Raw genomic sequence first — 21,512 nt, forward strand, 5'->3', positions numbered from 1 at the left:
ACAGTCAGTCACACCTTGTAGAGGCACGAGGGACATTGGCGACACAGTAGATATGTTGCCTTTCGTGGCAGGGCCGAAAACAGCCATTTTCCAGCAAGATGGTGATCGGCTGTACACAACCAGGATTTTCCAAGAATGTTTCTACCACGTTGTCACTCCTTCTGCCAGATCTCTGGATGTATTGCTCATCCAGCATTTGTAAAACCAGATGGGACACCAGCTTCAGGTTCTAAAAGCGTGAGGTATCTGGAGCGGTAGTTGTAATATCTGTGGGCAAATCTAAGTCAGAAAGGCAAACGTTGCCTCTATATCTCGATGTCCGACTGTATCGCCGCATGTATACACGCAAGAGAAAATCCTATAAGGTTCTAAAGGTTTCTTTAAATTATATCATTGTTTCACAGGAAACTGTCCGTTTGTTGACATTGTAATCACTCATCATCAGTAATAAAGTTTCATTCGACTTCAACGCTCCTTCTGAACTGTATACCCGGGGATACGAAGACGATATTGTTCAGCTTTGTGTTAGGAAATTTCTCGGCACTCAGTCAAAACTTCTCCGAAGAAGCTAGCCAAGATGGCTGAGATGATTAAGATATCAGCTACCGCTATGACGGATCCTGGATCGAATTCCAGGCAAATCCAAAAATTCTAGGAATTTTTGGAAGTGTGGTCCATCTCGGATATGTTGGGTCCTCCACCAGTCCGTCACCACCAGGCCACTCCATTTTGACCTGGTTGACATTGAACCCACAATGAGTATGAAAAAGCACCGCCACAGTGATCGCAGGACGGAGAGTCCAAAATTCAGGTCTAACTCGTGCGCAAAGCTGTGCAGTACTGTACATCTGCACCATTGTTCTCGACAAAACTATAATTATTCAAATCTTCATTTCACTTGAAAGAAAGTATTGAAGGGATTTCCTGAGCTTCTTTTTTTGTGGAAAAAGGGTACAGTTTTCTTCTTCCGGTAAGTAACAATATTTTGCAATTTTACTACACTCTTATGGGTTTTGCATCTTGAGCAGATGTATTTTCCGATTGTGTAGTAGTGGTACAACAAAGTTTTTCATATTCCTTACGTATTCATTGTTGGCTCCCTTCTTTTGGAAAGAATTAGTAAAAAAAGAAAAAACAATTACCATAAAAATGGTCAGTTATTTTTTAACTTCAACCAAAATCGTTATGAAACTGGTCTTCACGGCGAATAAAATTTAAAACGTGAAAATAAAAATATATACTGGTCATTTTTATACCGTATTTCAGGGTCCCTTCTTCATCCTGTGCATGTGTCAATGTTGTAAGTGGCTAGTTACATTACTACGTAAAAGTACTTTTGGCAAATTTTGATTGAGCAACATTGTGTCCTACTTCGAATTTATACTGTACTAGATCGACCTAAAATTGTTTATTCTGCCTTAATTTAGTAGCCTAGATTGCTTCGCAAGGTCTGTTAGATAAAGTAGTAGAGTTTTCAGCATACTACACTTTGCTACTACTGGAGGTCCGATAGTTTTCTTGGCATTCCGTTGATCTTTCTCTTCTTGACCTGTTTATTCGGACTGAGACAATGAGGGTCCTCTATAGATCAAGTGTAATGACTAGGTTATTCTTAGATCATGTTCTTTTGGCATTTGTCTTTGCTGAGAAACTTGTTGAAAGAAAACATTCCGTTTGACGAAATTCTTACAGACTGTTACCGCAGTTTACGTTTTATAGATGTTATTTGGTATCCTTTCCTAGTTGCTTTTAGGTAGGGGTGACCTTTCATCCTCGAGATTTGGTCTCGCTTACAGATGAATCCAAAACCAATAGTGACACGAGGATGGCACTTAAAGGAGGATGTTTAGAAATGGGCTGCTTTGTCCCACTGGACAAGTTCTCTACTGTGTTTCAAGCTACGCTGCTAGATATTTGATGCGTTGTTACATAATGTTCTCTTAATGAGGTTATCTGAATTGCTTCTGACAGTTAAGCTGTTTTGAAAGCACTTGATACTTGTCTGGGAGTCTCAATAAACTGGCTGCCCGTAATAAAGTCTTTCTCTTGTGGATGCTAGAACACGACGGAATAGTTGGAAATGTAAGTGCTGATTTATTAGCTAAGAAGGGATTTTAATACTCTCTTGTATTTGTCTATCTTCATGTCGTCTTTAGTCTTCTTACATATAATAATAAAAAACAATTTTTAAAAATGGTGTCTTGCTCGTAGGTCTTTTATCATTGCATGCTTTAGTATGGTTATTATCCAGTTTTCTTGTATAGTAATAAGGTAACTTTAAGTTAGTATAATTAGTTTTAAGTTAGTAATAAATTAGATTTAAGATAACTGTAAGTTAATTTTAAGTGAGTTAACTTAAGTCACCAGTATATTCACCGTTTCTCATAGTGTTTCAGTTAGGTTATTCTGCTTCTTACAAAGCTTGCTACCTTAATTTCTGTATTATTTTAGTATTAGTTCGAAGCCTTTACTTTAGTTTTAAGCATTAAACTTTACTGTCTAGGTTTTATGTAGCTAACTACTTATTGGTGTATACTATAATTCAGGTTTTCTTTTAGACCCACGGCTTTGCAGCCTAAAACCTGTACTCCAACATTAATATTAACATACACCGTTCAGAGGAATCCTTCCTTTCTCTTCTTTCTATCTCTCCTTCATTCCTACCCCCTTTCCGCCCCTTTTTCCCGCTGGCTAAACACTTTGTGTATGGCCGTTCTTTTTCGTTAAAATAAAAATACTCCCTTGTAGGGCTCGTACTAGCTCTTGGTATTTCTTCCAAAACTCTAATTCGAAGGCAAAGTAAGACATTTTTGTATAGCTTGCTTTTGTGAGAACAGAAGATATTTAGTATTTAGCAGTAATTATGTTCGTTTCTTGGTGGGAAATGTGACCAGCTTCGTCCACTTTCGTGCACATTTGTGTTGATTACTAATACTATAAATGTATAAAACGTAATAACTAATTTTTATAATGTGATAAAACTTTAAATATAGGCCCATATAACGCTTATAAAATGTCTCAAACCGAAGATTATCGTTTAGTTTCTGAAATTCCGAACACGAGAACTAATTACACACTGTGGTAAATATCTGGCTCGAGCACATTTTTCTCACATAGTATTTAATAGTGTGTTTATTCGATACAGTTAATAAAATTTTCAGAAAAGTCGGACTAAAATGCTATTCATAATTGTAAGGATATACGTAAAAAGTTTTAAGCACTTTTGACGTTTTTAACGTTGGTTTTAAGTGGTCGTATAAGTGTCTAGGCAATAATCTGTTTGGCAATACTTGGGGTTGAGAACAAATTAACGGAAATTTAGCTTTAAGCAGTACGCAACCCCCGCGTAAAACAAGAATATACTGTATATAAAACTACTAGAAATTCTGTTAAAATTAACAGAAACAAAAATTATAAACGTCATACGTAAAATGGCTTCAAAACTATTGTTTTTTCATTGTCATTTTCATTAAATTTTGTTTATGATTGTAGATGATCATAAACGAACTTTAAAACTGTAAACAATTATTCCTCGTTAGTTTGGAAAAGATGTGAAGAAGATATAATCTGAAGTCTCTCAAATCTAAACCGGATACGTATCAATCCCATCAAAATCTGTGAACGGGAACAGAGTACGGTGCATTTCCAACAAAAGATGAGGACTCCGTCTGGATCCGACTTAAGTATCGTTTCCAAACTCCTCGACATAATTCTAGGAACAAATCAGTAATCATACGCCCACTAGATCGATCACTTGTTCCAAACTGAAAGAGTCTCATTGCTAAAACTAAAATCAATCCATTTGATTGTCCAATCTGTTCCGATTGTCAGTGGATCGAAATTAAGAATAAAAATAGTTTTGAAACTTAATATCGTAATCCAACTTAAAAGAAAAAATAAATGCATTGCCAATTGCTCGAACCATCATAACCGTGCACCATAAATGATGCTCTTTTATATAAAACTTGTTCTTCCGGCACATCCGTCTCCATCCAAATCATTCCTGGCGGCCGCATTCGTGTGTTGCATGTCCTTTATTCAATCCATCCATCGTTTCTTAAGCATGCCACGAGGTCGTTTGCTCCCAGGGCATGGCTGATCATGCTATCGAAGATTCTGGTTACGCACATGTTCCTAACATCTAAGTCGTCCTTCACGCATTTTTGCCGCAATTGGCGAAATCTCAAAACGTTGACGGACGTCCTCATTTGTAGTATGGTCGAATCGAGGCACCATCACAGCGAGCATTCGTATTTCCATTCCATGTAAGGTTTGCTCGTGTTTTTCTGTCACTGTCCAGCACTTCCATCCGTAGATGGCGACCGATCAACCATACCACTGTCTCCATCTGTACACCTCTGACTTGAGACACAGTGGTATTCGACGGTCACACAGAACTCCAGTAACGTGGTCCCATTTCATCCATGTAGCATTAACCCGAGCACGAGCATCTGGAATGCTGTTTCCATTACTGCAAATGAGGGAACCGCGATATCTGAAACGCCTTCAGGTCTTCTCCACAGATACTGATGGTTGATCAATCTGCGCCCACATTTCAAGTACCCCGTCTTCTTGATGTCCGGTCGGAGCCCAAATTCACAAGCGGCCGGATGTCCGAGCGGTCAAGCTGGCAGCCTACCGCTCTGGGGAACCCGGAATCGAATCCAGACGGATAGAAAATCCCCAGGAATTTTTCGGGGGTGTGGTCCATCTGAATATGTCGGGCCTCGTCTCTCACCACCCGGCCGCCCCATTGTGGGCCTGGCCGAACCCATAATACACTTGCTAAAAGAGGCCCTCTTAGTGCCCACAGGGCAAAAAGAGTTTTTAAAAAAGTCCAAATTCACAAAGCCGTTTTTTCCTGCAGTTTATGATGCCTCTCATCCCCAGAAAGACATCATCAGCATAGAACAATGTCTAAGGTTGGGGTGCCTGGAAATCGGTTGTCACAATGTCCGTACATATGATGAAGAAAAGTTGTGAAAAAAACTGTTCCTTGATCTTCTCCAACATTGATGGCAAAGTAGAGATGATATTTCCAGTGCACAGACAACCACACTGGTGACGTGATAAAATAGTTGAATCCACTCTAAACATATATCTCTGGGACACTATGGGATCTCAGAGAATGCCAGATAAATTTGGGATGAGATCAAAGGTCTTTTTCATATCAAGAAACGCCTTGTGAACACGCTTGGCTTTCTCATGGTGCTTCTCCAAACGGGGCTGACGGCATGTATGGCATCCATTGTTTCAGTCCCTTTAACAAAACCACATAGATTCAGGGTGATTGTGGCAATGTTGCACAGCCTGACATCAATAACTCTTTCAAATATTTTCATGGCATAACACAGGAGTCGAATTGGTCGTAGTTCATGTATTCAGTTGCATCTCCCTTACCATTATAGATCGCACAGTGGTGCTGGTTGCCCAAGCTGGTGATGCATGCAATTCCTTCATTGATAATCCGTTTGAAATGGCCAGTGAAGATTGCAATCCCGATGGCCGAGGGCCTTCCATGCTTTCACCGGGGACAACATCAGGTCCAGTTGCCCTGCTATTTTTCATCTCCCTCACCCCCTTCTCAACCTCCTGAATGGTGATTACAGGAACGGAAACTGGGTCAGCACTTTGAATTTTAGGTGGTTAAATTCTTTATTAATGACTTTGAAAAAGTAGTTGCTCCAAAGATGAAGGATAGCGCTTGGATCTCGTAGGAGCTGATGATGTTCATCTTTCACATGCTTGACATGGTCAATGTTCTAGATGGTTTGATGTATACATTGGCCAAGCGGTTAATTTTTTCCTCCATAGACTTATCCAATTCTTTGTAGACATGGTCTTACATGGTTAATATGGTCAATTCTTTATAGACATGCAACTTTAGTTGCTGCAACTGTACGTTTGACTGCTAATTTTAGCACCCTGTAAAATTTAAGATTGGCATTTGCCTTTGTCTGGAACCACTGTTTCAGCGTTTTCTTCTTCTCCTTTATAGCTGTTTGTACTGTACTTCCTCATTCCACCACAACGTTTGCTTGTCAATGGTTCGTTTCCTTGGCGGTCTTTTCAAGGTTGGTAGTTGCCGCAGTGTGACCCTTCCAAACCAGATCATCCCAAATGGCTGATACTGGACTATCCATGGCCACATGTACAGGAATAAGGGCGTCCATGAGCTGGACTTTGCATTCCAGTAAGCGACACCATTTTATTCGCCCTGCTGTAGTGATTCGGAGTCGCTTTGGTAGTGTGAACACCGCTGGCATAAGCGATGAGGCGAGTTGATCTTTTCTTGAGAAACGTGTTGGCCATGACAAGTTCATGTACTTCGATGCAGTCCAAGATACGATTTCCATCATCGTTACGATTGCCGAAACCATTTCCTCCATGATACTGGTTGTATCCATCTCTCGATGATCCGACATGATCGTTGAGGTCACCTTCCAATATCAAGTGTTCTTCAGGGCTGACAGTTTGCAGGTAAGCATCCAGTCCCTCTCAGAATTTGTCCTTTTCGTCCGCAGGGCATTCTGTTTAGGGATTTAACATGTAACAACTTGGAGAATGGTTGCGCCAGATTCAATTTAGATGGCGCCATGAGTCGATGTGACATTCGGTGTATCTCGACTATGTAATTCCTATATTTCTCACAGATTACTATTCCCATGCCATTCTGAACACTGTTTTCACCATTGTAGTAAGGCTTGTATACTTTGCCAATCTCTCGTGCCTTCGCTCTCCCTCCATTTTGTTTCTTGGACACACGCAATATCAATGCGGTGAGTTTTCAGCATTCCGGCTTCGTCCAGTCATTGTGTCAATGTTGATGGTTGTGACTCGTAGGCCTTAGTGGACCTGCTTCTTTAACCTGCCTCGTCTAAGGGCGATTAGCCCATACATATTCTCGCATCGCTTGGACAAGAATGGCGCGCATCGCCTAGGGAAATTCCCTAGCATTATCTAAATTTCGAGAAGACGTCACTAATGGATGCGACCAATAATACTCCAGTCGGCACGTCGCTCCAAATGCCGTTGGATACCTTCATCGTTAACAAACTTCCCGAAGGTTGTTGTTTCCAGTGGGCATCACGAGGAGATGGTAATAGGATTTTACCTACCCCTCTCTTATACAAAGCTATCCAACAGTTTTTAGACGTATAGTACGTTCTGGTGTCTCCGGGAGATCGTGCCCAATCTTTTGGTACGCTTGTCTTTCTGAGTCCGTTGTTCAATAACACTGCATTTCTACTAACTCTTTGGAAAGTTTTCCGATAAGAATTCCACTTTCGAGCATTTAGGGACGAATCCTGACCAAAATTGTTGGGCATGCTGAAAGTTATAATAAGAATAATAGGCCTATCTCTATCACTAAACAATAGACAGAAACGTTATTTGGTGTGAATAAAAAAGTATGGACTATTATAAAGCCCATTATATCTACACATGAAATATATTATAACGAAAAAGTATTTAAAATTTATGATAATAATTCAACTTTTGTGGGCCCTTGACACTGGGGACACAAGGCTTAAACCCTATTAGTCCCTATGTTGATCCGCCCCTGTACACAATACATGTACGCTGACTGGGTACCGCAAGCTTTCGATACAATCTGGCCGTGTAAGATGCTTCGAATGACGTCACGCGCGCACTTGTTTGCTGCGAAAAACCTCCACACGAGCGAGCGATCGAGTTCCCGCAAGCATCGTACTGACTTAAAACGGCTAGCCGCTAGCTGCCAATGTAAAAGGAAACACAAATGATAAAAGAATTTATACATTGGAATAAATTATTATTGGCATTTTGTTCTCATATAAATAGTATATTTGCAATCTAAACTTTCTCTTAAGCACGCGGCGCAAAGCTAATGCCAAACAAGCCCAGAGAATTCGCCTCTGCGAACATTCTAATTATCCTATCCCTCTCAGTATTGGAGACATGTTAATAAGACCTTTTTTGTTTAATTATCTCCACTAAATCTATATACAACAGCTACGAGAACTTCCTCCCAACTGTAGCGCAGGGATAGCTTGAGAACTCGAGTTAGATCATTAGGGGTGCTAAATTAAAGCCAATTTTCACCGCATAAGGCAAGAATTTACTATTTAGTGAATTCTTGCCGTTGTTCTAAAACTGTTCGGAAAAGTAAAACTGTGCCGGTTTGGTTATCTCATCGAAACAATTGCGGAATCCAAACTGCCTACAGGTGACGATGGAAATTTTGTGTAATACATTCCTAAACGAAATGAAGAACTCAATACGTACTGTACAACCGATTTGTCGCTACAGCGACTAATACTACGTCGCGTGCTAATACTACTGTCAAGCGAGTGCCTCAGAGTATGCTATTGTATCTTACATCACAAAATACACTTCAGAAGGAGAACCAAGATTACAAGATTTAAAAAAGCACTTTGGTGACAATGAATAATACCGAGCCTGAAGATTAATTACAAAAGCAATTGCGAGAATTATCGTCCGGCCGCGAAGTAATGCGAATTCTCAATGCTGACGGGTTCTTCCATTCTTTCAATTTGTATAATTCTATGTTTCTACGAGTGAATACGTTCTAATCCGAGGTAGCAACGCCGTCGCCGAAGAAACTAAGCAAACGACAAAGCTTATTCGCAAGTACTTATTGGTGCAAGTGACAAACGGAAAAGCAGATGGGTATGACCCTACGAAAGACGGAAAATTCGTCTCCATCGCTTCGTCTATTCGAGAGTTTTACTTTCGAATTACGACAGTCCTTCGGTGTTACGCGCGTTATTTATAGACTGAGCTGAGACCGAAATCCGCCACTTTCTTTTACTGTCGCCGGTAGAAAAATTAGCCGGGCCCGAAATTGCGCTGGTTAAAAGCTTACCCTGCTTACAGCGATAGGAGGGAATCCGCTGGGTTGAGGACTCGTAGCTTGAACGTAGCCCACGCTGTCTTGACTGGAGCTGTACAGGTCTATGGGACCGGGACTGTTGGTTGCGGGGAAACCGCGGCTGTTGGCCGGGGACGTGGGTGCTGCGAATCCTTGAGGTCCGTAGTTATTGATTACTGTCGACGAAAAATAAAAGCATTCGTTACACTCCGTTCAAAAATGTCAAATGCCGTTTACCGATAATTCGCGACTTCCGACGGACACGAAAGACGTAAACAAAACAAAACACACATTAAAAGACGTATTCACCACGTCAATTATCGTCCTCTCGTAATCGCCGACGTAGCGATTCTTTTGTCGTTCGTTTTTACACCGATAAATTAGTATAATTAAGGAACGTTTTCCGTCGCGCCGGTCGGATTAGGCGCGTTCGGCCACGATAAAAGACGGGCGAAGTAAAACAGAAAGGGAAGGAACACTTACGAAGAGATAGAAAAAGGCCCGTCGAAGGTTCGAACCGGGACATTTCCACGCGCGCGCGTGGGCGTAGTTTAATTACCATTCAATGAAAGACCCGGTACCATTCAATGAAAGTCTCGGCGGGTGTAGATTCTACCCCCCGCCGCGCCTTTCCCGAACTGGGTTCGGATCATTTGTTATTTCTGTTTCTAGTCCAAGACGAAGAAATGGACTTATTGTTTTAACGAACCGCAGTTTTCGGCGTTTTGCAAATAAATCGGAAATAAACGGGCATTGGAGATTGGAATGAAAAGACGGAAAGAAGAAGAAAACGGTGCGAAACACGCAGTTGGATTAGGTAACGTAAGACGGAGTGCTTTCTACCTGAGAGAGCCTGGGTTAGTAGCGGTGGTGATGTCTGCTGTCCGTTTAGTTCCACTGGAAATAGAGACACGACATTAAGACGACACGATGCAAACTTCTTTGGCTGCGTAGCATGCAAGTGCCAATAACAAATAAACATTTAACAATTTCACAACAACATGTAACAAATAAATCGCCCGTTTTTACCGTTTAAAACGCGTAACCGTAATACCTATAAATAATATACGGTATATATAACGTAATCACACCCCAGGTATTATCTTTAATATTTTACTCAATGATATTTCCTGTATCCAACACCTTTTTTGTCCCCATGCATTTTTGAAACACTTCCTTAACAGGAAAATTAATCTAGGAAAAAAAGGGGTCTTCGGCAGTAAGAAACGACTTTTACCGAAAATATCCGTAAAAGTCGTTTTTAATAAGTAACGTAGTGTGTGTTATTTACGTTTTCTATCGTTTTCTATTATTCCAAAAATGTCTTATAAACGCTATTTATACAACGTAAAAGGACCGAAGTTGACGAGCGACGACGATCGCTATTAGGCCCTACATCGACCCCGAAACCATTTGACAATGAAAGGGATGACGACGAGCGGACGGAGGATTTTTTTTCATTAAAGCATCCGACATGTTTGAAACCAGACAAGAGTAATAATTGTAACAATTGTCTACAGACAGTAGTTAATTAAAATGATTATTATTTTCCTAAATATAAATATTTTTACACAAAAATGCACGGATCCGTTGGAATAATATCATTGAGAAATAAAAATTTTTGAAATAATCTTAATGTAAAATTAATATTAATATATATATATAATTATAAGATTATCATTTGAAAGGTTTAAATAATAAACGAATACTTGTATTTATAATGCAAATAAAAACGATTTTGTTGCAATTTCGGTACCGATCTGCGTGTTTTTATTTACATTATATTTTTCAGGATAAAAGAATTAATATATTTTACGTATAATAATAAATAAAGTGGAACTTAAAGAATAAATGCGGCGAGTTACCCGGGGGTGGACGGATATATTATAGGGAATTTTTGGCAAATTAAGGAACAAATGCCGCCGTCTCATCCGCAGGCAACTCGGCGCGTAATTAATTCGGACACATTGCATTTTGTATAGGAAGTGATACAAAATGCAACATTTCATTTAAGATTAAGCGTAAAAGTTACTGTTAATATCCAACTTACCTCTTATAATTTAAATACTGTTAAAGTTTATATATAAAATATGATTATAATTAAGTAACTAGTCCTACTCTATATAAAAGCAGCGTTTGATATAAATTCTACGAATAGAAACATACTGGATAGTTTAAGTTTAAAGTAAAATTTAGTGCAAAAACAGATAGTGATAGAAGATAAAAAGAAGCCTATTATAGAACTAGCGTGCTGGTGATTACAGTACTACTAAAATTTAACATATTTTTAAGTCATTAAAAAATGAACTTACGAAGGCAAACAAGTGGTTGAATACTGTTAACAATAGAGGCTCTATCTAGAGCATGATTCTCACCTTTTAATCAGAAGGCCAGATATAAGACATTATAAATTGCTATTGAGGAGGATGAAAAAGTCAGGCCCATTTGACAGTTAAATTTGTCCCTTACCTGTGTGATGGTGAGGATAGTGATCCCTCTTGACGGGAGGGTTAGTTAGAGGCACTGGGGAGGGCTCGCTACGAGTCACATTAGTAACGTGGCTAGCAATAGCAGCAGGAGGTGCTGGTGCTGCAGTGTAAGCGTCGGCATAGAAAGCGGTGGCCTGATGGTCGGCCGTAGTAGGAGAAGGGAAGTAGCTGTAGCCAGGAAAGCCTGAAGAAAGTGTGGGGAGTGGGGATTTATTGACTATTATTGATATTTCTAAATAACTACACTGCTATGACGTACATAAACACTTATGATATTTGTAGATTTGTTCACTGTCTTATCTGTCTAACGATCAACTTAATACCATGAAAAGTGCAAAAACATAAATGCAATAAAATAATATATCTTGTCTAAATACTTTATACTAAAAGAGCGGAATCATTTTCCACAGCAAATAATAAACTAATTAAAAAATTTGTAGCTAAACATAAGTAGCAAGTTAATTAAAAAAGAAATGTGATTGCAGGACAGTTGCCTCCCCACAACTTCTCAACTTTCCATGGCAATAAATGAGAGGATAGAAAGAAGCAGAATGAACAAAGACAACATGCACATAACAGAAAATCTTCGAATTAAAGATATTTTACTCACAGATGTTTGACATTCTTTCTTCTGGCCATCTGGTCATCATCATCTCCACAAATTATGTTAAGTAGTAAGGAGGACTGAGTGGAAATTAAGTATCAGATGCAAAATAAAATCAAAAATAAAGTGACAATACGGAAAAAAGAAACAAGCTGAAGCAGAATATTAATTTATCAATTATAAATCATGCAATAACATGCTACTGTTATAATAAATTCTCCTAACGGTGTGGTGATTAAAGACAGTTTAAAGATTAAAGTAATAAAAAACATCAACAATGTATAACTTTTTCTAAGTTAATAATTAAACATTTTAATTCTAAAATTCAAAATATTAGATTAAGAAACATTATCATCAATTATTTCTTACACATTGAAAGTTGAGATAAAAAAATTTGACTATTTCTAATACTATTCTAGTTACTATCGTATGTTTTTAATCATACAAGCACTAATAAAATCCTACGTATTTCTACAAACTATCAGGTATGTCACCAGGCACAGGTATAACTAAGCATAGCAGTTAGAATGGACAATCAGTTTTGTAAAAAATCTACGGTGGGAGGATTTGGCACCACTTCACACATTCATTCGGGTAATATCACTGCAAAACCGTAATTAGTGAGTAAGGATTCTATTATAACTGGTCACGTGTTTAAGTGACATGCTGTCAGGTTATAACTACAGTTAATAGGACGGAAGCTGTCACTAAAGGTGAAGATCTATTACAACAAGACAGTCACACACTTCTCACTCGTCGTCTATCTATTTCTACGTTAATAAATTTACAGAAACATTAAGATCTAATACTAGATTTTGTTAATTTTACTACGCACACCTAAAAGAGTAGAAGGCTTCTAACAATCATACATAACAACTACAAAATATATTACAAACAGAGAAAACTTTTAATATGTAATTAACTTATACACAACAAGTCTCGGGCGTAAAATAATAGGAAAACAGATTGGTAATAAAATACTTGGACCAATTTTCGTTTTATTCCAGAGAAAAATTTTAGAGATTGACATCTTTTTTGACTCACGTCACTTTTCTTGGTTATTTAGTGTAGTTGGACGACAATAAAGTTGATGGAAAGTTAGGCAAACCGTGGCCGTGGTCGATAGAAATGCCAGTGACTTTCTTCAAAGATCGAATCCGTTTGGAAATAATTCCGAAACGATCTTAATAATAGGAAAGACGAGCTGTGTCCTAGTCAAGTGTCTAAAGATGCGGCGCGATGCGGTAAAGTTTTCGTGTCATTGTGACCGAAACTGTTACAGTGACTGATAACATCCCGATCAATTTCTTTAAAAGTCATTTATTATAACTGTAAAACATATCCATCTTTGACCAATTTCTATGGTCAATAAAATTAAACTTACAGTATAAAAGTTTCTTTTGATGTGCAAACATATCAGAACATGCCAAATCACTCCACACTGCCGCCAGTATACAGTTTTCAATACCGATGAACTTACACGATTAATATCACATACAGAATGATGGGCAGATGGAATACGTCATCTCCCAATTGCGTATATCCAGGAAACTGCTATGCTTAATTTTACCATTTATGGCACTACGATTAACATCACTGATATTCTATACTTGATAAATATGTTTAATTTTAAATATATATATGATATGATCTGCATAGGAAATGTAGATGGTTTCTGGTGTCGGCTAGAACCGTATACTTCGTCGTTTATTGTACTGTAAGACACCCGCCGTTTTTTTTATAGCGTCACACTCCACAAATTAGAATGTAAAATTTGCGAAACGACTAGTCACTTTTTGCACGAAAGCAAAATAAGAAGAAAGAGCACATTTGCACACGTGCATACGGTACTGGTTTCATCACTGACCATTGGGAATGAAATCGACCATTCGATTTTTAAACCCTTATTATCAGTCTTACGTCAGTGGATGATTACTGTGTGTTGAGCATTAACTTCCTGAGATTGTATATAAATATAAAGATATTCTTTCGTCCGAAATGTTTCGTTTCACTCCGATATTGCCGACCTGACCGGAATAAGGCAGAAAATCCTGTCAGCGAAACCAAAACATCGCATCTTCCGACGTTCGAGTTTCCTCCGAAACGCCGTCGTACCGAAACGGCAAAGTTCCGATACCGTGGTCAATAGTCATCGGGCACTATGGTTGAATACCAGTGTACCTGACGTCATGCGACTGAACGAATGCGGTAGACGTTCTCAGATCTGCATGGCATGCAGGTTGTAGACATTCAAATGTTCCAAAGGATATGGAATGCAGATCTGTTGCATGTTAAAGTTCATACCTGCAAAAGGATAGCCAAAGCCTGGATAACCCGGATAGCCTCCTCTTCCGTATCCGTAGGCTGCGAATCCTGCTAAAGATATAGAAACAATTTTTACATACCTGGCGGCTCCAGTTAATCTATAACAAATCATTAATTAAACCGCTTTTAACCAACAAACGAAATCTTTCGTTTTCGTCCACGTATTTAATTCATTTTATTATCATTAAAGACAAATTCCAATAGATTACTTTTCATAATTAGAAACAATATCGTAAACAAACACGTACCATCCGTCAATGCTCCCAACGGCCAGACTAAATCTAAAGATAAAAATTTATATTAAAAATATAATAATATTTCGTACCAATTCGTCAGTTAATTAATTTAAAATAACCTATATAAAAGCATTCATTTTATGAAAAATTAATTAAGTTATTTGTTAAAAAAAGAAAATTATAATCACGTCGATATTCGTCTCCTATTAACTTTTGTGTGAGAAACTTAAAACTTGTCACCTTTATATACAACCTAAATAAATATTATATATAAATATGTTCATACAAGTAAAATTCCCGGCTTTACAAAGGAGTAATAAGGACAGACACGTAGGTTCTTAAGGATACGGTCTTCGTTAATTATTAAGCAACGTTTACTTATATAATAATGTATTAAACTTCAATTACGGTCAAAAAAGGTTAAGGGGAAGAAATGGGAGGGGCGGGTTATCCGATTTTCGCGTGAAAAGTTTGCTGCGGATGGGTCAAAGGGTCTAGAAGCGGGCAGGAAACGACTGTACTCGGATAGACAGAGAGCAATTTTTATTACGAACCGAAATTAAAACATCCGGAACGACGAAATGGGATAGAATGTGGGGAAAATGGTGTTTTAAGTAAGTTTCGACGGCAAATAATGGCGGAGGCATCGGATGCCTGGAAGGAAAAATCGTAAAGACCGTTACGTTACCGAAGTTTTGGAAAGAATTTTCTCAGACAATAAATTATGTAAGAAACACGAAAAAAAAAGGAAAGAACTAAACTACCAACCAAATAAACTTTAATAAACAAGTGAAGCGACTACCTGTCCTCCGCTAAATCGATTGATATAAAATTGCAATTCCACTTTTGTCATTATCTTTTGTTAGAGAATGCCATACAACAACTTCCTTTGGGTCAAATTTTATGGCACAATTCTTGTCAGATTCAATATCGTACTTCATACAATATGGATGACTTACACAGCTGTCCCGAACACTCGACGGTTCCACATTCAGACGCTTCTTTTTAATCCAATAGAAAATAGAGTAAAATTCGCAAATAAGCGGGCAATCCATCTATCCGTCCGGAGCACGTAAATCCATGCCCCTTCCGTAAAAGACCTCTTTGTTAACTCTTAAGGCCGGGACGTATTTTACAAAAGGCAAATAACAAAAAAAGCTCTGCGGTTCGACCGATAAATATTCTCCAATTCAAAATAAGGCGATAAATTAATAAAATATTTTAGCTCTCGATTTAATTACTCCTTTGACCCCGTCCCAACCAAATTCCGGAAAGAACTTACCGTACGTCCCCCTTCCCGCTCCTCTGCCACGTGCAACGTTGTTGGGCATCATCACCTCCTTGGGTTGGGCTTTCTTGCATTCCACCTGAAAGAGGCAAAGGCCTAATTATATTTAACGTCGGGGCCACGGTAAGGCCCGAGTCCTTCAACGTTTATCGTTAAAGCGCCCATTTACCGAGATTTAAAAAGTGGCCGAATTTATTCGTTACTTTTCGAGTTAATAGCAATTTCGGCTTTAATAATGGAGGCTCGGGGGGGGAAGGGCGAGCGCCCCTTTACCGATTTCCGCGAAAGGAGACAAATCGGCAAATTGTAAAAAAAACCAATAGTTTTTAATGGCGAGAAAAGAAACGACTTACCATTTTATTATTGATTTCGTGAAAGTGAATTTCGCAGACTTTGTCGACTACGTCTTCGTTTTCGAATGTGACGAACCCAAACCCTTTAAAATAATAACGCATATTTATAAAATGCAATACGTAATAAACCGTTTCTAATTACTAAGAAATCTCGCGTAATAAATTTAGTAATGTTTTTTTAAGAACAAAGCAACGTAAGTTGGGTGGAGGCTTCGGGCCACCTTCGAAACTTACCGCCGTCCAATCGACTTTTAAGTCTACGTTACAATTACCCAATATATAACTTTATTTACTTAAACATCTGGACCGTTGGCGGAGAAAAACTATCGATCCATTCCTCTCTGCCGGAAGTTCCCAACCCGTCGCTCGTGACACCGATGGGCGCGCGAGTATTCCGTCGTCAGTTTCCGGAAGACAAAGCGAAGGTGTTGGGTGACAGGTGGGAGACGAAGTTCCGGATCCGGAAGGATGGCGTAAGTCCAAGCGCGCGAGGTGAAAGGACGGAACACGCCCATCTCGTATTTCGGGTAAACTCGACCCCCTACTTTTACCGGGCGGAAGAGAAAAAGTGACCGAAAGGTAATTTGTCGGCGGTGACGAGAATAAATTCGTTGGTCTCTAACAAGGTAGACAAATCAAGTTTTGATTAGCCCGTCCCGCGTATCCGCCGGTTTCGGTCTTAATTAAGAAAATGCCATTTTCCTTTCCACTCGACGACGCCATTATCGTACGGTTAAAGTTGTAATTACACAGGGTGTAGTTTCAAATTCGACTTTCTCGTTGGACGGTGCGATGACGAGAAGAGAAATGAGGCATAACGCGGTTTCCATGGCGATGATAATGACGTTGCGCCCGAAGAATGTATTCGTCGTACCGTTACGGAAAAGAAATAAATTACTCTTTCTAATAAGGTGGGTTATATCTGGCCGCCGCCAACCCGCCGTCCGTCTATTAAAATCCGCACCGATATTAACAGATGCCATCCGAGTAATTACCGACTCGGACCTATAACTCCTCCCCCCGCATTATTAGCCTTTTACGCGGGATAAAGACGGAAAACTCCGCCGAGTCTCTTCCGCCGGCTTTTATCCAGGTTTTCGGCCCCGTGAGAGAGGAAAAAAGAAACCTCCGTTGACGGAGGGAGCCTCTACCGTCCCAAACAATGCCTTTAAAGAAAGTTGGGATTACGCTCGGCCATAGAAACACAAGAAAACGGCCCGGAAGTATTTGGTTTTGGCCAATAGGCGCGCACACGCGTACGCGCGCGCTCGTATCCTCCGCCGCGGATTATCTCGAGCTCCGGTTCCTCACGGCCAAACGAAATTAATTTCCTACCATTTAAGTACGTAAAATTAATTATTTTGCCACGGGAACGATCCGAAAGATTACGGTAATGATTAAATTAAAATTAATAAATTACAATAATAAATTATACGAAATTAAACCAATTATCAAATTATATTTTAATCAATTTTTAAAAGACGTAATTATGTAAATTTGTTGCCATCTCCACAAAATTAGATTTTAAAAAGAAAAACGTCTTAATCCTTTAAATAACTTCTCGGTTATTTACTGCCTTTAAAACCTCTCAAAATGCTTAAGAAATTTATATTTATTTTAAAAAAGAAATTGTTTAAAGAATTACAAGAATTGTATTCGGTTCTACGCGCTTTCTAAAGTAAATAAGGCTATTTCCGCCCATAATAATGGGAAACCCACGACGGATGAGGGCCACGTTTTAGGGGGGTGGCCGTATTTTTTCACACCAACCAAAGGTAGGCGCGTGGGGACGGGCCAGCTCTTACTTTTTGCCCTTTTTTACGGTCGGGAAGACGGGAGGGGAGGAGAAAGATAGAGAGAAAACACCGGATTGAGGGAAAACCGTAACCGGAGACAATCCCGGAAGTTTCCAATTGATAAGAATTACGCGTTCCGGAATCCGGAAGAAAGATTTCAAAAAGCACTTCCGCTGAAGAAAGGGCTTTTTCTACGGTTAAAATTACACCGGGAAAAGGCACAAATTTCGTAACGACCGCTGCGTGGGGTGGTCCGGGAACGGGGGAAGTAACCACCGACCGGTGTCCGAGGGAAAAAACTCGGACGTAATAATTTCCCTACTTTTTAAAGATTTTTTTTTTTGTCATTTCCCTAATCGTTTTTATGAAACGCCACGATATTTACGGGAAAACAAAGCCGAAGACGACGTCCGCGACAAACGGTTATTTTCCATCGTAAATAAAAGCGGGCGAGTAAATATCGGCGCGGCGCACGAACGTATGCACGTCGGGCGGTTAAGTGGACGAAAATATTAAAAAGGGTAGCGGCAATTAGGATAATGGAAGTAAAGCGGCTTTTATTTCCGCACGGAGTCGCCGTAACCGTCGGTAATCGTCGTTACGGTTTAATACGCTAATAATTCGTCGGTCGACCGATTTATCCGGACGACGATGGGTAAATAAAGGCAACCGGCGCGTTTCGGGCCCGGGACACAGCCGACGGCCCGTGCCATTTAATGGCCGCCGGCCGAATTTCCTCCCGTCTAAACTCGCCTCTCTCCCCGGTAAAGCGCCGTCTCTTGCGGAAAATTCCTTACCTGAGCCTGGAAAATGCCCGGAAAACGTCTGGGCCTTCTTCCGGACGACGAAAGGAAGAAAAGGACAAACAATGGACTCGGGTAAGGAGCCGGAGAGATTAACGGGCGTTGGAATGGGGGAAAGAAAGAAAGGAGCGTCCGAAAACGAAAATCGATGGGAAGAACAATCTCGAATTAACCGGGTGGTAATTAATGGAAACGGAAGCCCGACCCGGGGAAGAACGGCGGGAGGCTATCTGCCGAAGTAACGGCTAATTAGGGGAGAGGCACCAAAGCTCTTTCCACCCACTCTCGGGACGGAAAATACAGGCTGTCCAAGCCCGTCTTCCGGATATTCGCTCCGCATCTCTCTCGGCGGGCCTCCCCGATTCCGGACGGAATTTTCGGGGGAAGAAGATCCGGACTCGACTTTTGACCTCTTCGGATCCTATAATCACCACTTATAGGACGTTTCTGACTAAAAAGATAAAGTCCGAATCCAAGATCGGGTTATAAAGATAAAAATACATATACTACCACAGATCAAACGTTTTATTACTTGGCGTAGAACATCGTTTACGCCAACTTACGCGTTACGTAATATTCGGTAAAAATCCTACGACTTTATTTACGATCGGAACACAAACTTTATAAAAAAAAATACAGCCGTTTATCGACACGGGTGCCCGGATAATTTAAACACTAATAAAACATTCCCGCACTGACAAAAATCCCCACGCAGCTAATCGAGGTTAACAAATTTCTCGCAGTTTAATATATATGGACGGCATTTTCAAAACTACAACATTCTACTCGTAATTACCATACTCTGCCACTTTCAAATGCCGGAGGAAAAAAACCGAAGAAATCGTCTCGAGGGAAAAAGAAAAAAGTAAGCCTTAAAACGTACGAAAAAACGTAAGACCCGGCAATGCTGCCGGCCAAAGAACCTCCCGAACAGAGGAGAGCGAGAAATCCAAGAGGAATGGGGATTCAAATTGTCACCAATTTTAATGTACAGTACCTTAATAAATGTAATTAATATCATTTATAAAGTAAAAATGACTTATTTCTTACTTTTCCGTTATAACTTTTCTGTAAAAATATAAATTTTGTTTACTAAATTCTGCGCTCGACCGTAAGAGAATTGGGCGCATTTTTGGCCACATAAATTAATCGATGTCGCCTTTCCAAGGTTTCGGCTACCCGGTGGCTCCGCCACCGGCACAAGCCGAAATCGGCGTTTGGACGTCCGTCGATCGACACCCGGGACGGGTAAATCGGGTTCTTCAATCCCCAGGGAGAACTGGCGCGGGAAGATCAGGGCGCGGAACCACAGGCAAAAAGTAAAAGTATCGAGGAGAGGGAATAGAAGCCGGGTTGGGAAAGAAAGCGGAAAAGAGGGCGGCCGGGGATTTCTTTCCGACCGGGCTAAACCGCACCCGATCGAAAGGTCCCAGAAGGGGGAAGCGGGAAGAGGATAGGAATAGACATAAAATACGACCGGTGTCGAATATTGCGGCGGTGGAAGGCGCTCTAACCGGATTCCGCGGGTCGGAGGAGGGAGGAAGTACGGCGCGGCCGGAAAATGTCCGAGCTTTCCGACATCTGTTACACGGTAGATTGCACGCGGCCGGGATTATTGAAAACCCCGGGAGTATCTATATCGCCGCCTCCGCTCCGGTCCGCCCGGCTATCGATTCGGACTCGGGGACGTCGCGCAGACTCCGGCCGCTCTTCCCCTCTTTTCGGCCAAAACCGGCACCTTTCCGCCGGCGGGTCTCTCCTTCTCGGAAAGATTAACCCACCTCCCCTCGTCCCGTCTACGGCTGGGGACCCGACACCGGCTTCTTCCGCGGAAAGGCTCTTCCCTTTCTCGATTTCGTCGGACGAAACGACAAATTTCCGGACGTATCCCCGAAAGTACGGAGACCAACTCCTACCCCGGATTCGAAGGGAAAGAAGGGCGGTCGGGTCCCTTCGAGTCCCGGTTGGAGAACGTAGGAGGATGAATATCGAAGACGTTACAGGATCCCGTCCAAAACCACGCGCGACCACTCCGGATTTTCCGCCGGCAATTAGGGGCGGAAAGGCCCGGGACGAAAGACGGTAAGTGGCGAAGGGCCAGTCCGAAATCCGAATAGACCCGTCGAATCCGACGAAAAGAACCCACTTTCCTTCCGGGAGGACTTTCCCCGGCAGTGGGGAAAAATCGACCAACTCTCCCGGAAGACCGGCGCCGTCGGTCTTCCGGGAGAACAGGCCGCTCCCCCGCCCGGTGCTTCCGATACCCCTCCCGATGACGGGCCAATTTATCCGCGGGGGTGACCGAACGAATATCTCGGGTACGGACGAAATCCCAGTAAAGTAAAACGCCGAACTTTCGCCCGCCTTCCGCAAAGAAGTGTCGTCACCGTAATTAATTGCGTTTCTATCCGCGGAGGAGAATTGCGGCTTTCGCGCGGGATAAATACTTAATTTGCTTAATTGTCGATCCCGTCTCAGCCACGGGGAAGAAACTAGGGATTTTTCCCGGCCGAAACGGTTTCCGTAGATCAACGTTATTTTTGCTACCGGAAAAGAACGCTTTTAAGAGCATTTTTCTCCGCCAGGAAAAGTTCCACGCGTTTTCTTTTCTTCGAAAAATAGCCAAGTCTCCCGCCCTACCCCCATCGGTCTCCGGGTGGCGATAAACGTTCCTTTCCACTTCTCGCCCAGCCCAATTATTAAACTAGCGGACGAAAGAAATGACGTCGTCCGGGAATTTTTCCAA

General features: G+C 41.0%; 1 protein-coding gene across 13 annotated transcripts in view; it reads right to left on the reverse strand.

Annotated features, from left to right (window-relative positions):
* LOC111630606 (RNA-binding protein Musashi homolog Rbp6-like) overlaps positions 1–21,512 on the reverse strand; it is an 88,198-nt gene that overhangs the window by 7,960 nt on the left and 58,726 nt on the right. For 5 of the 13 annotated variants that reach the window (XM_023374738.1, XM_023374730.1, XM_023374733.1 and 2 more), the window contains 8 exons: positions 16,168–16,250; positions 15,809–15,893; positions 14,539–14,571; positions 14,270–14,341; positions 11,342–11,545; positions 11,185–11,247; positions 9,716–9,769; positions 8,867–9,048 (listed from right to left, as the gene is read on the reverse strand). In XM_023374738.1, coding sequence (XP_023230506.1) covers positions 8,867–9,048; positions 9,716–9,769; positions 11,185–11,247; positions 11,342–11,545; positions 14,270–14,341; positions 14,539–14,571; positions 15,809–15,893; positions 16,168–16,250 — 776 coding nt within the window. The remainder of the gene's footprint in view (positions 1–8,866; positions 9,049–9,715; positions 9,770–11,184; positions 11,248–11,341; positions 11,546–14,269; positions 14,342–14,538; positions 14,572–15,808; positions 15,894–16,167; positions 16,251–21,512) is intronic. The other 8 variants (XM_023374728.1, XM_023374729.1, XM_023374727.1 and 5 more) reach the window with 7 other exon arrangements.

The sequence above is a fragment of the Centruroides sculpturatus genome, unplaced genomic scaffold, assembly GCF_000671375.1.
Source record: "Centruroides sculpturatus isolate CEXI.00-Female unplaced genomic scaffold, Cexi_2.0 scaffold683, whole genome shotgun sequence".
NCBI lineage: Eukaryota > Metazoa > Arthropoda > Arachnida > Scorpiones > Buthidae > Centruroides > Centruroides sculpturatus.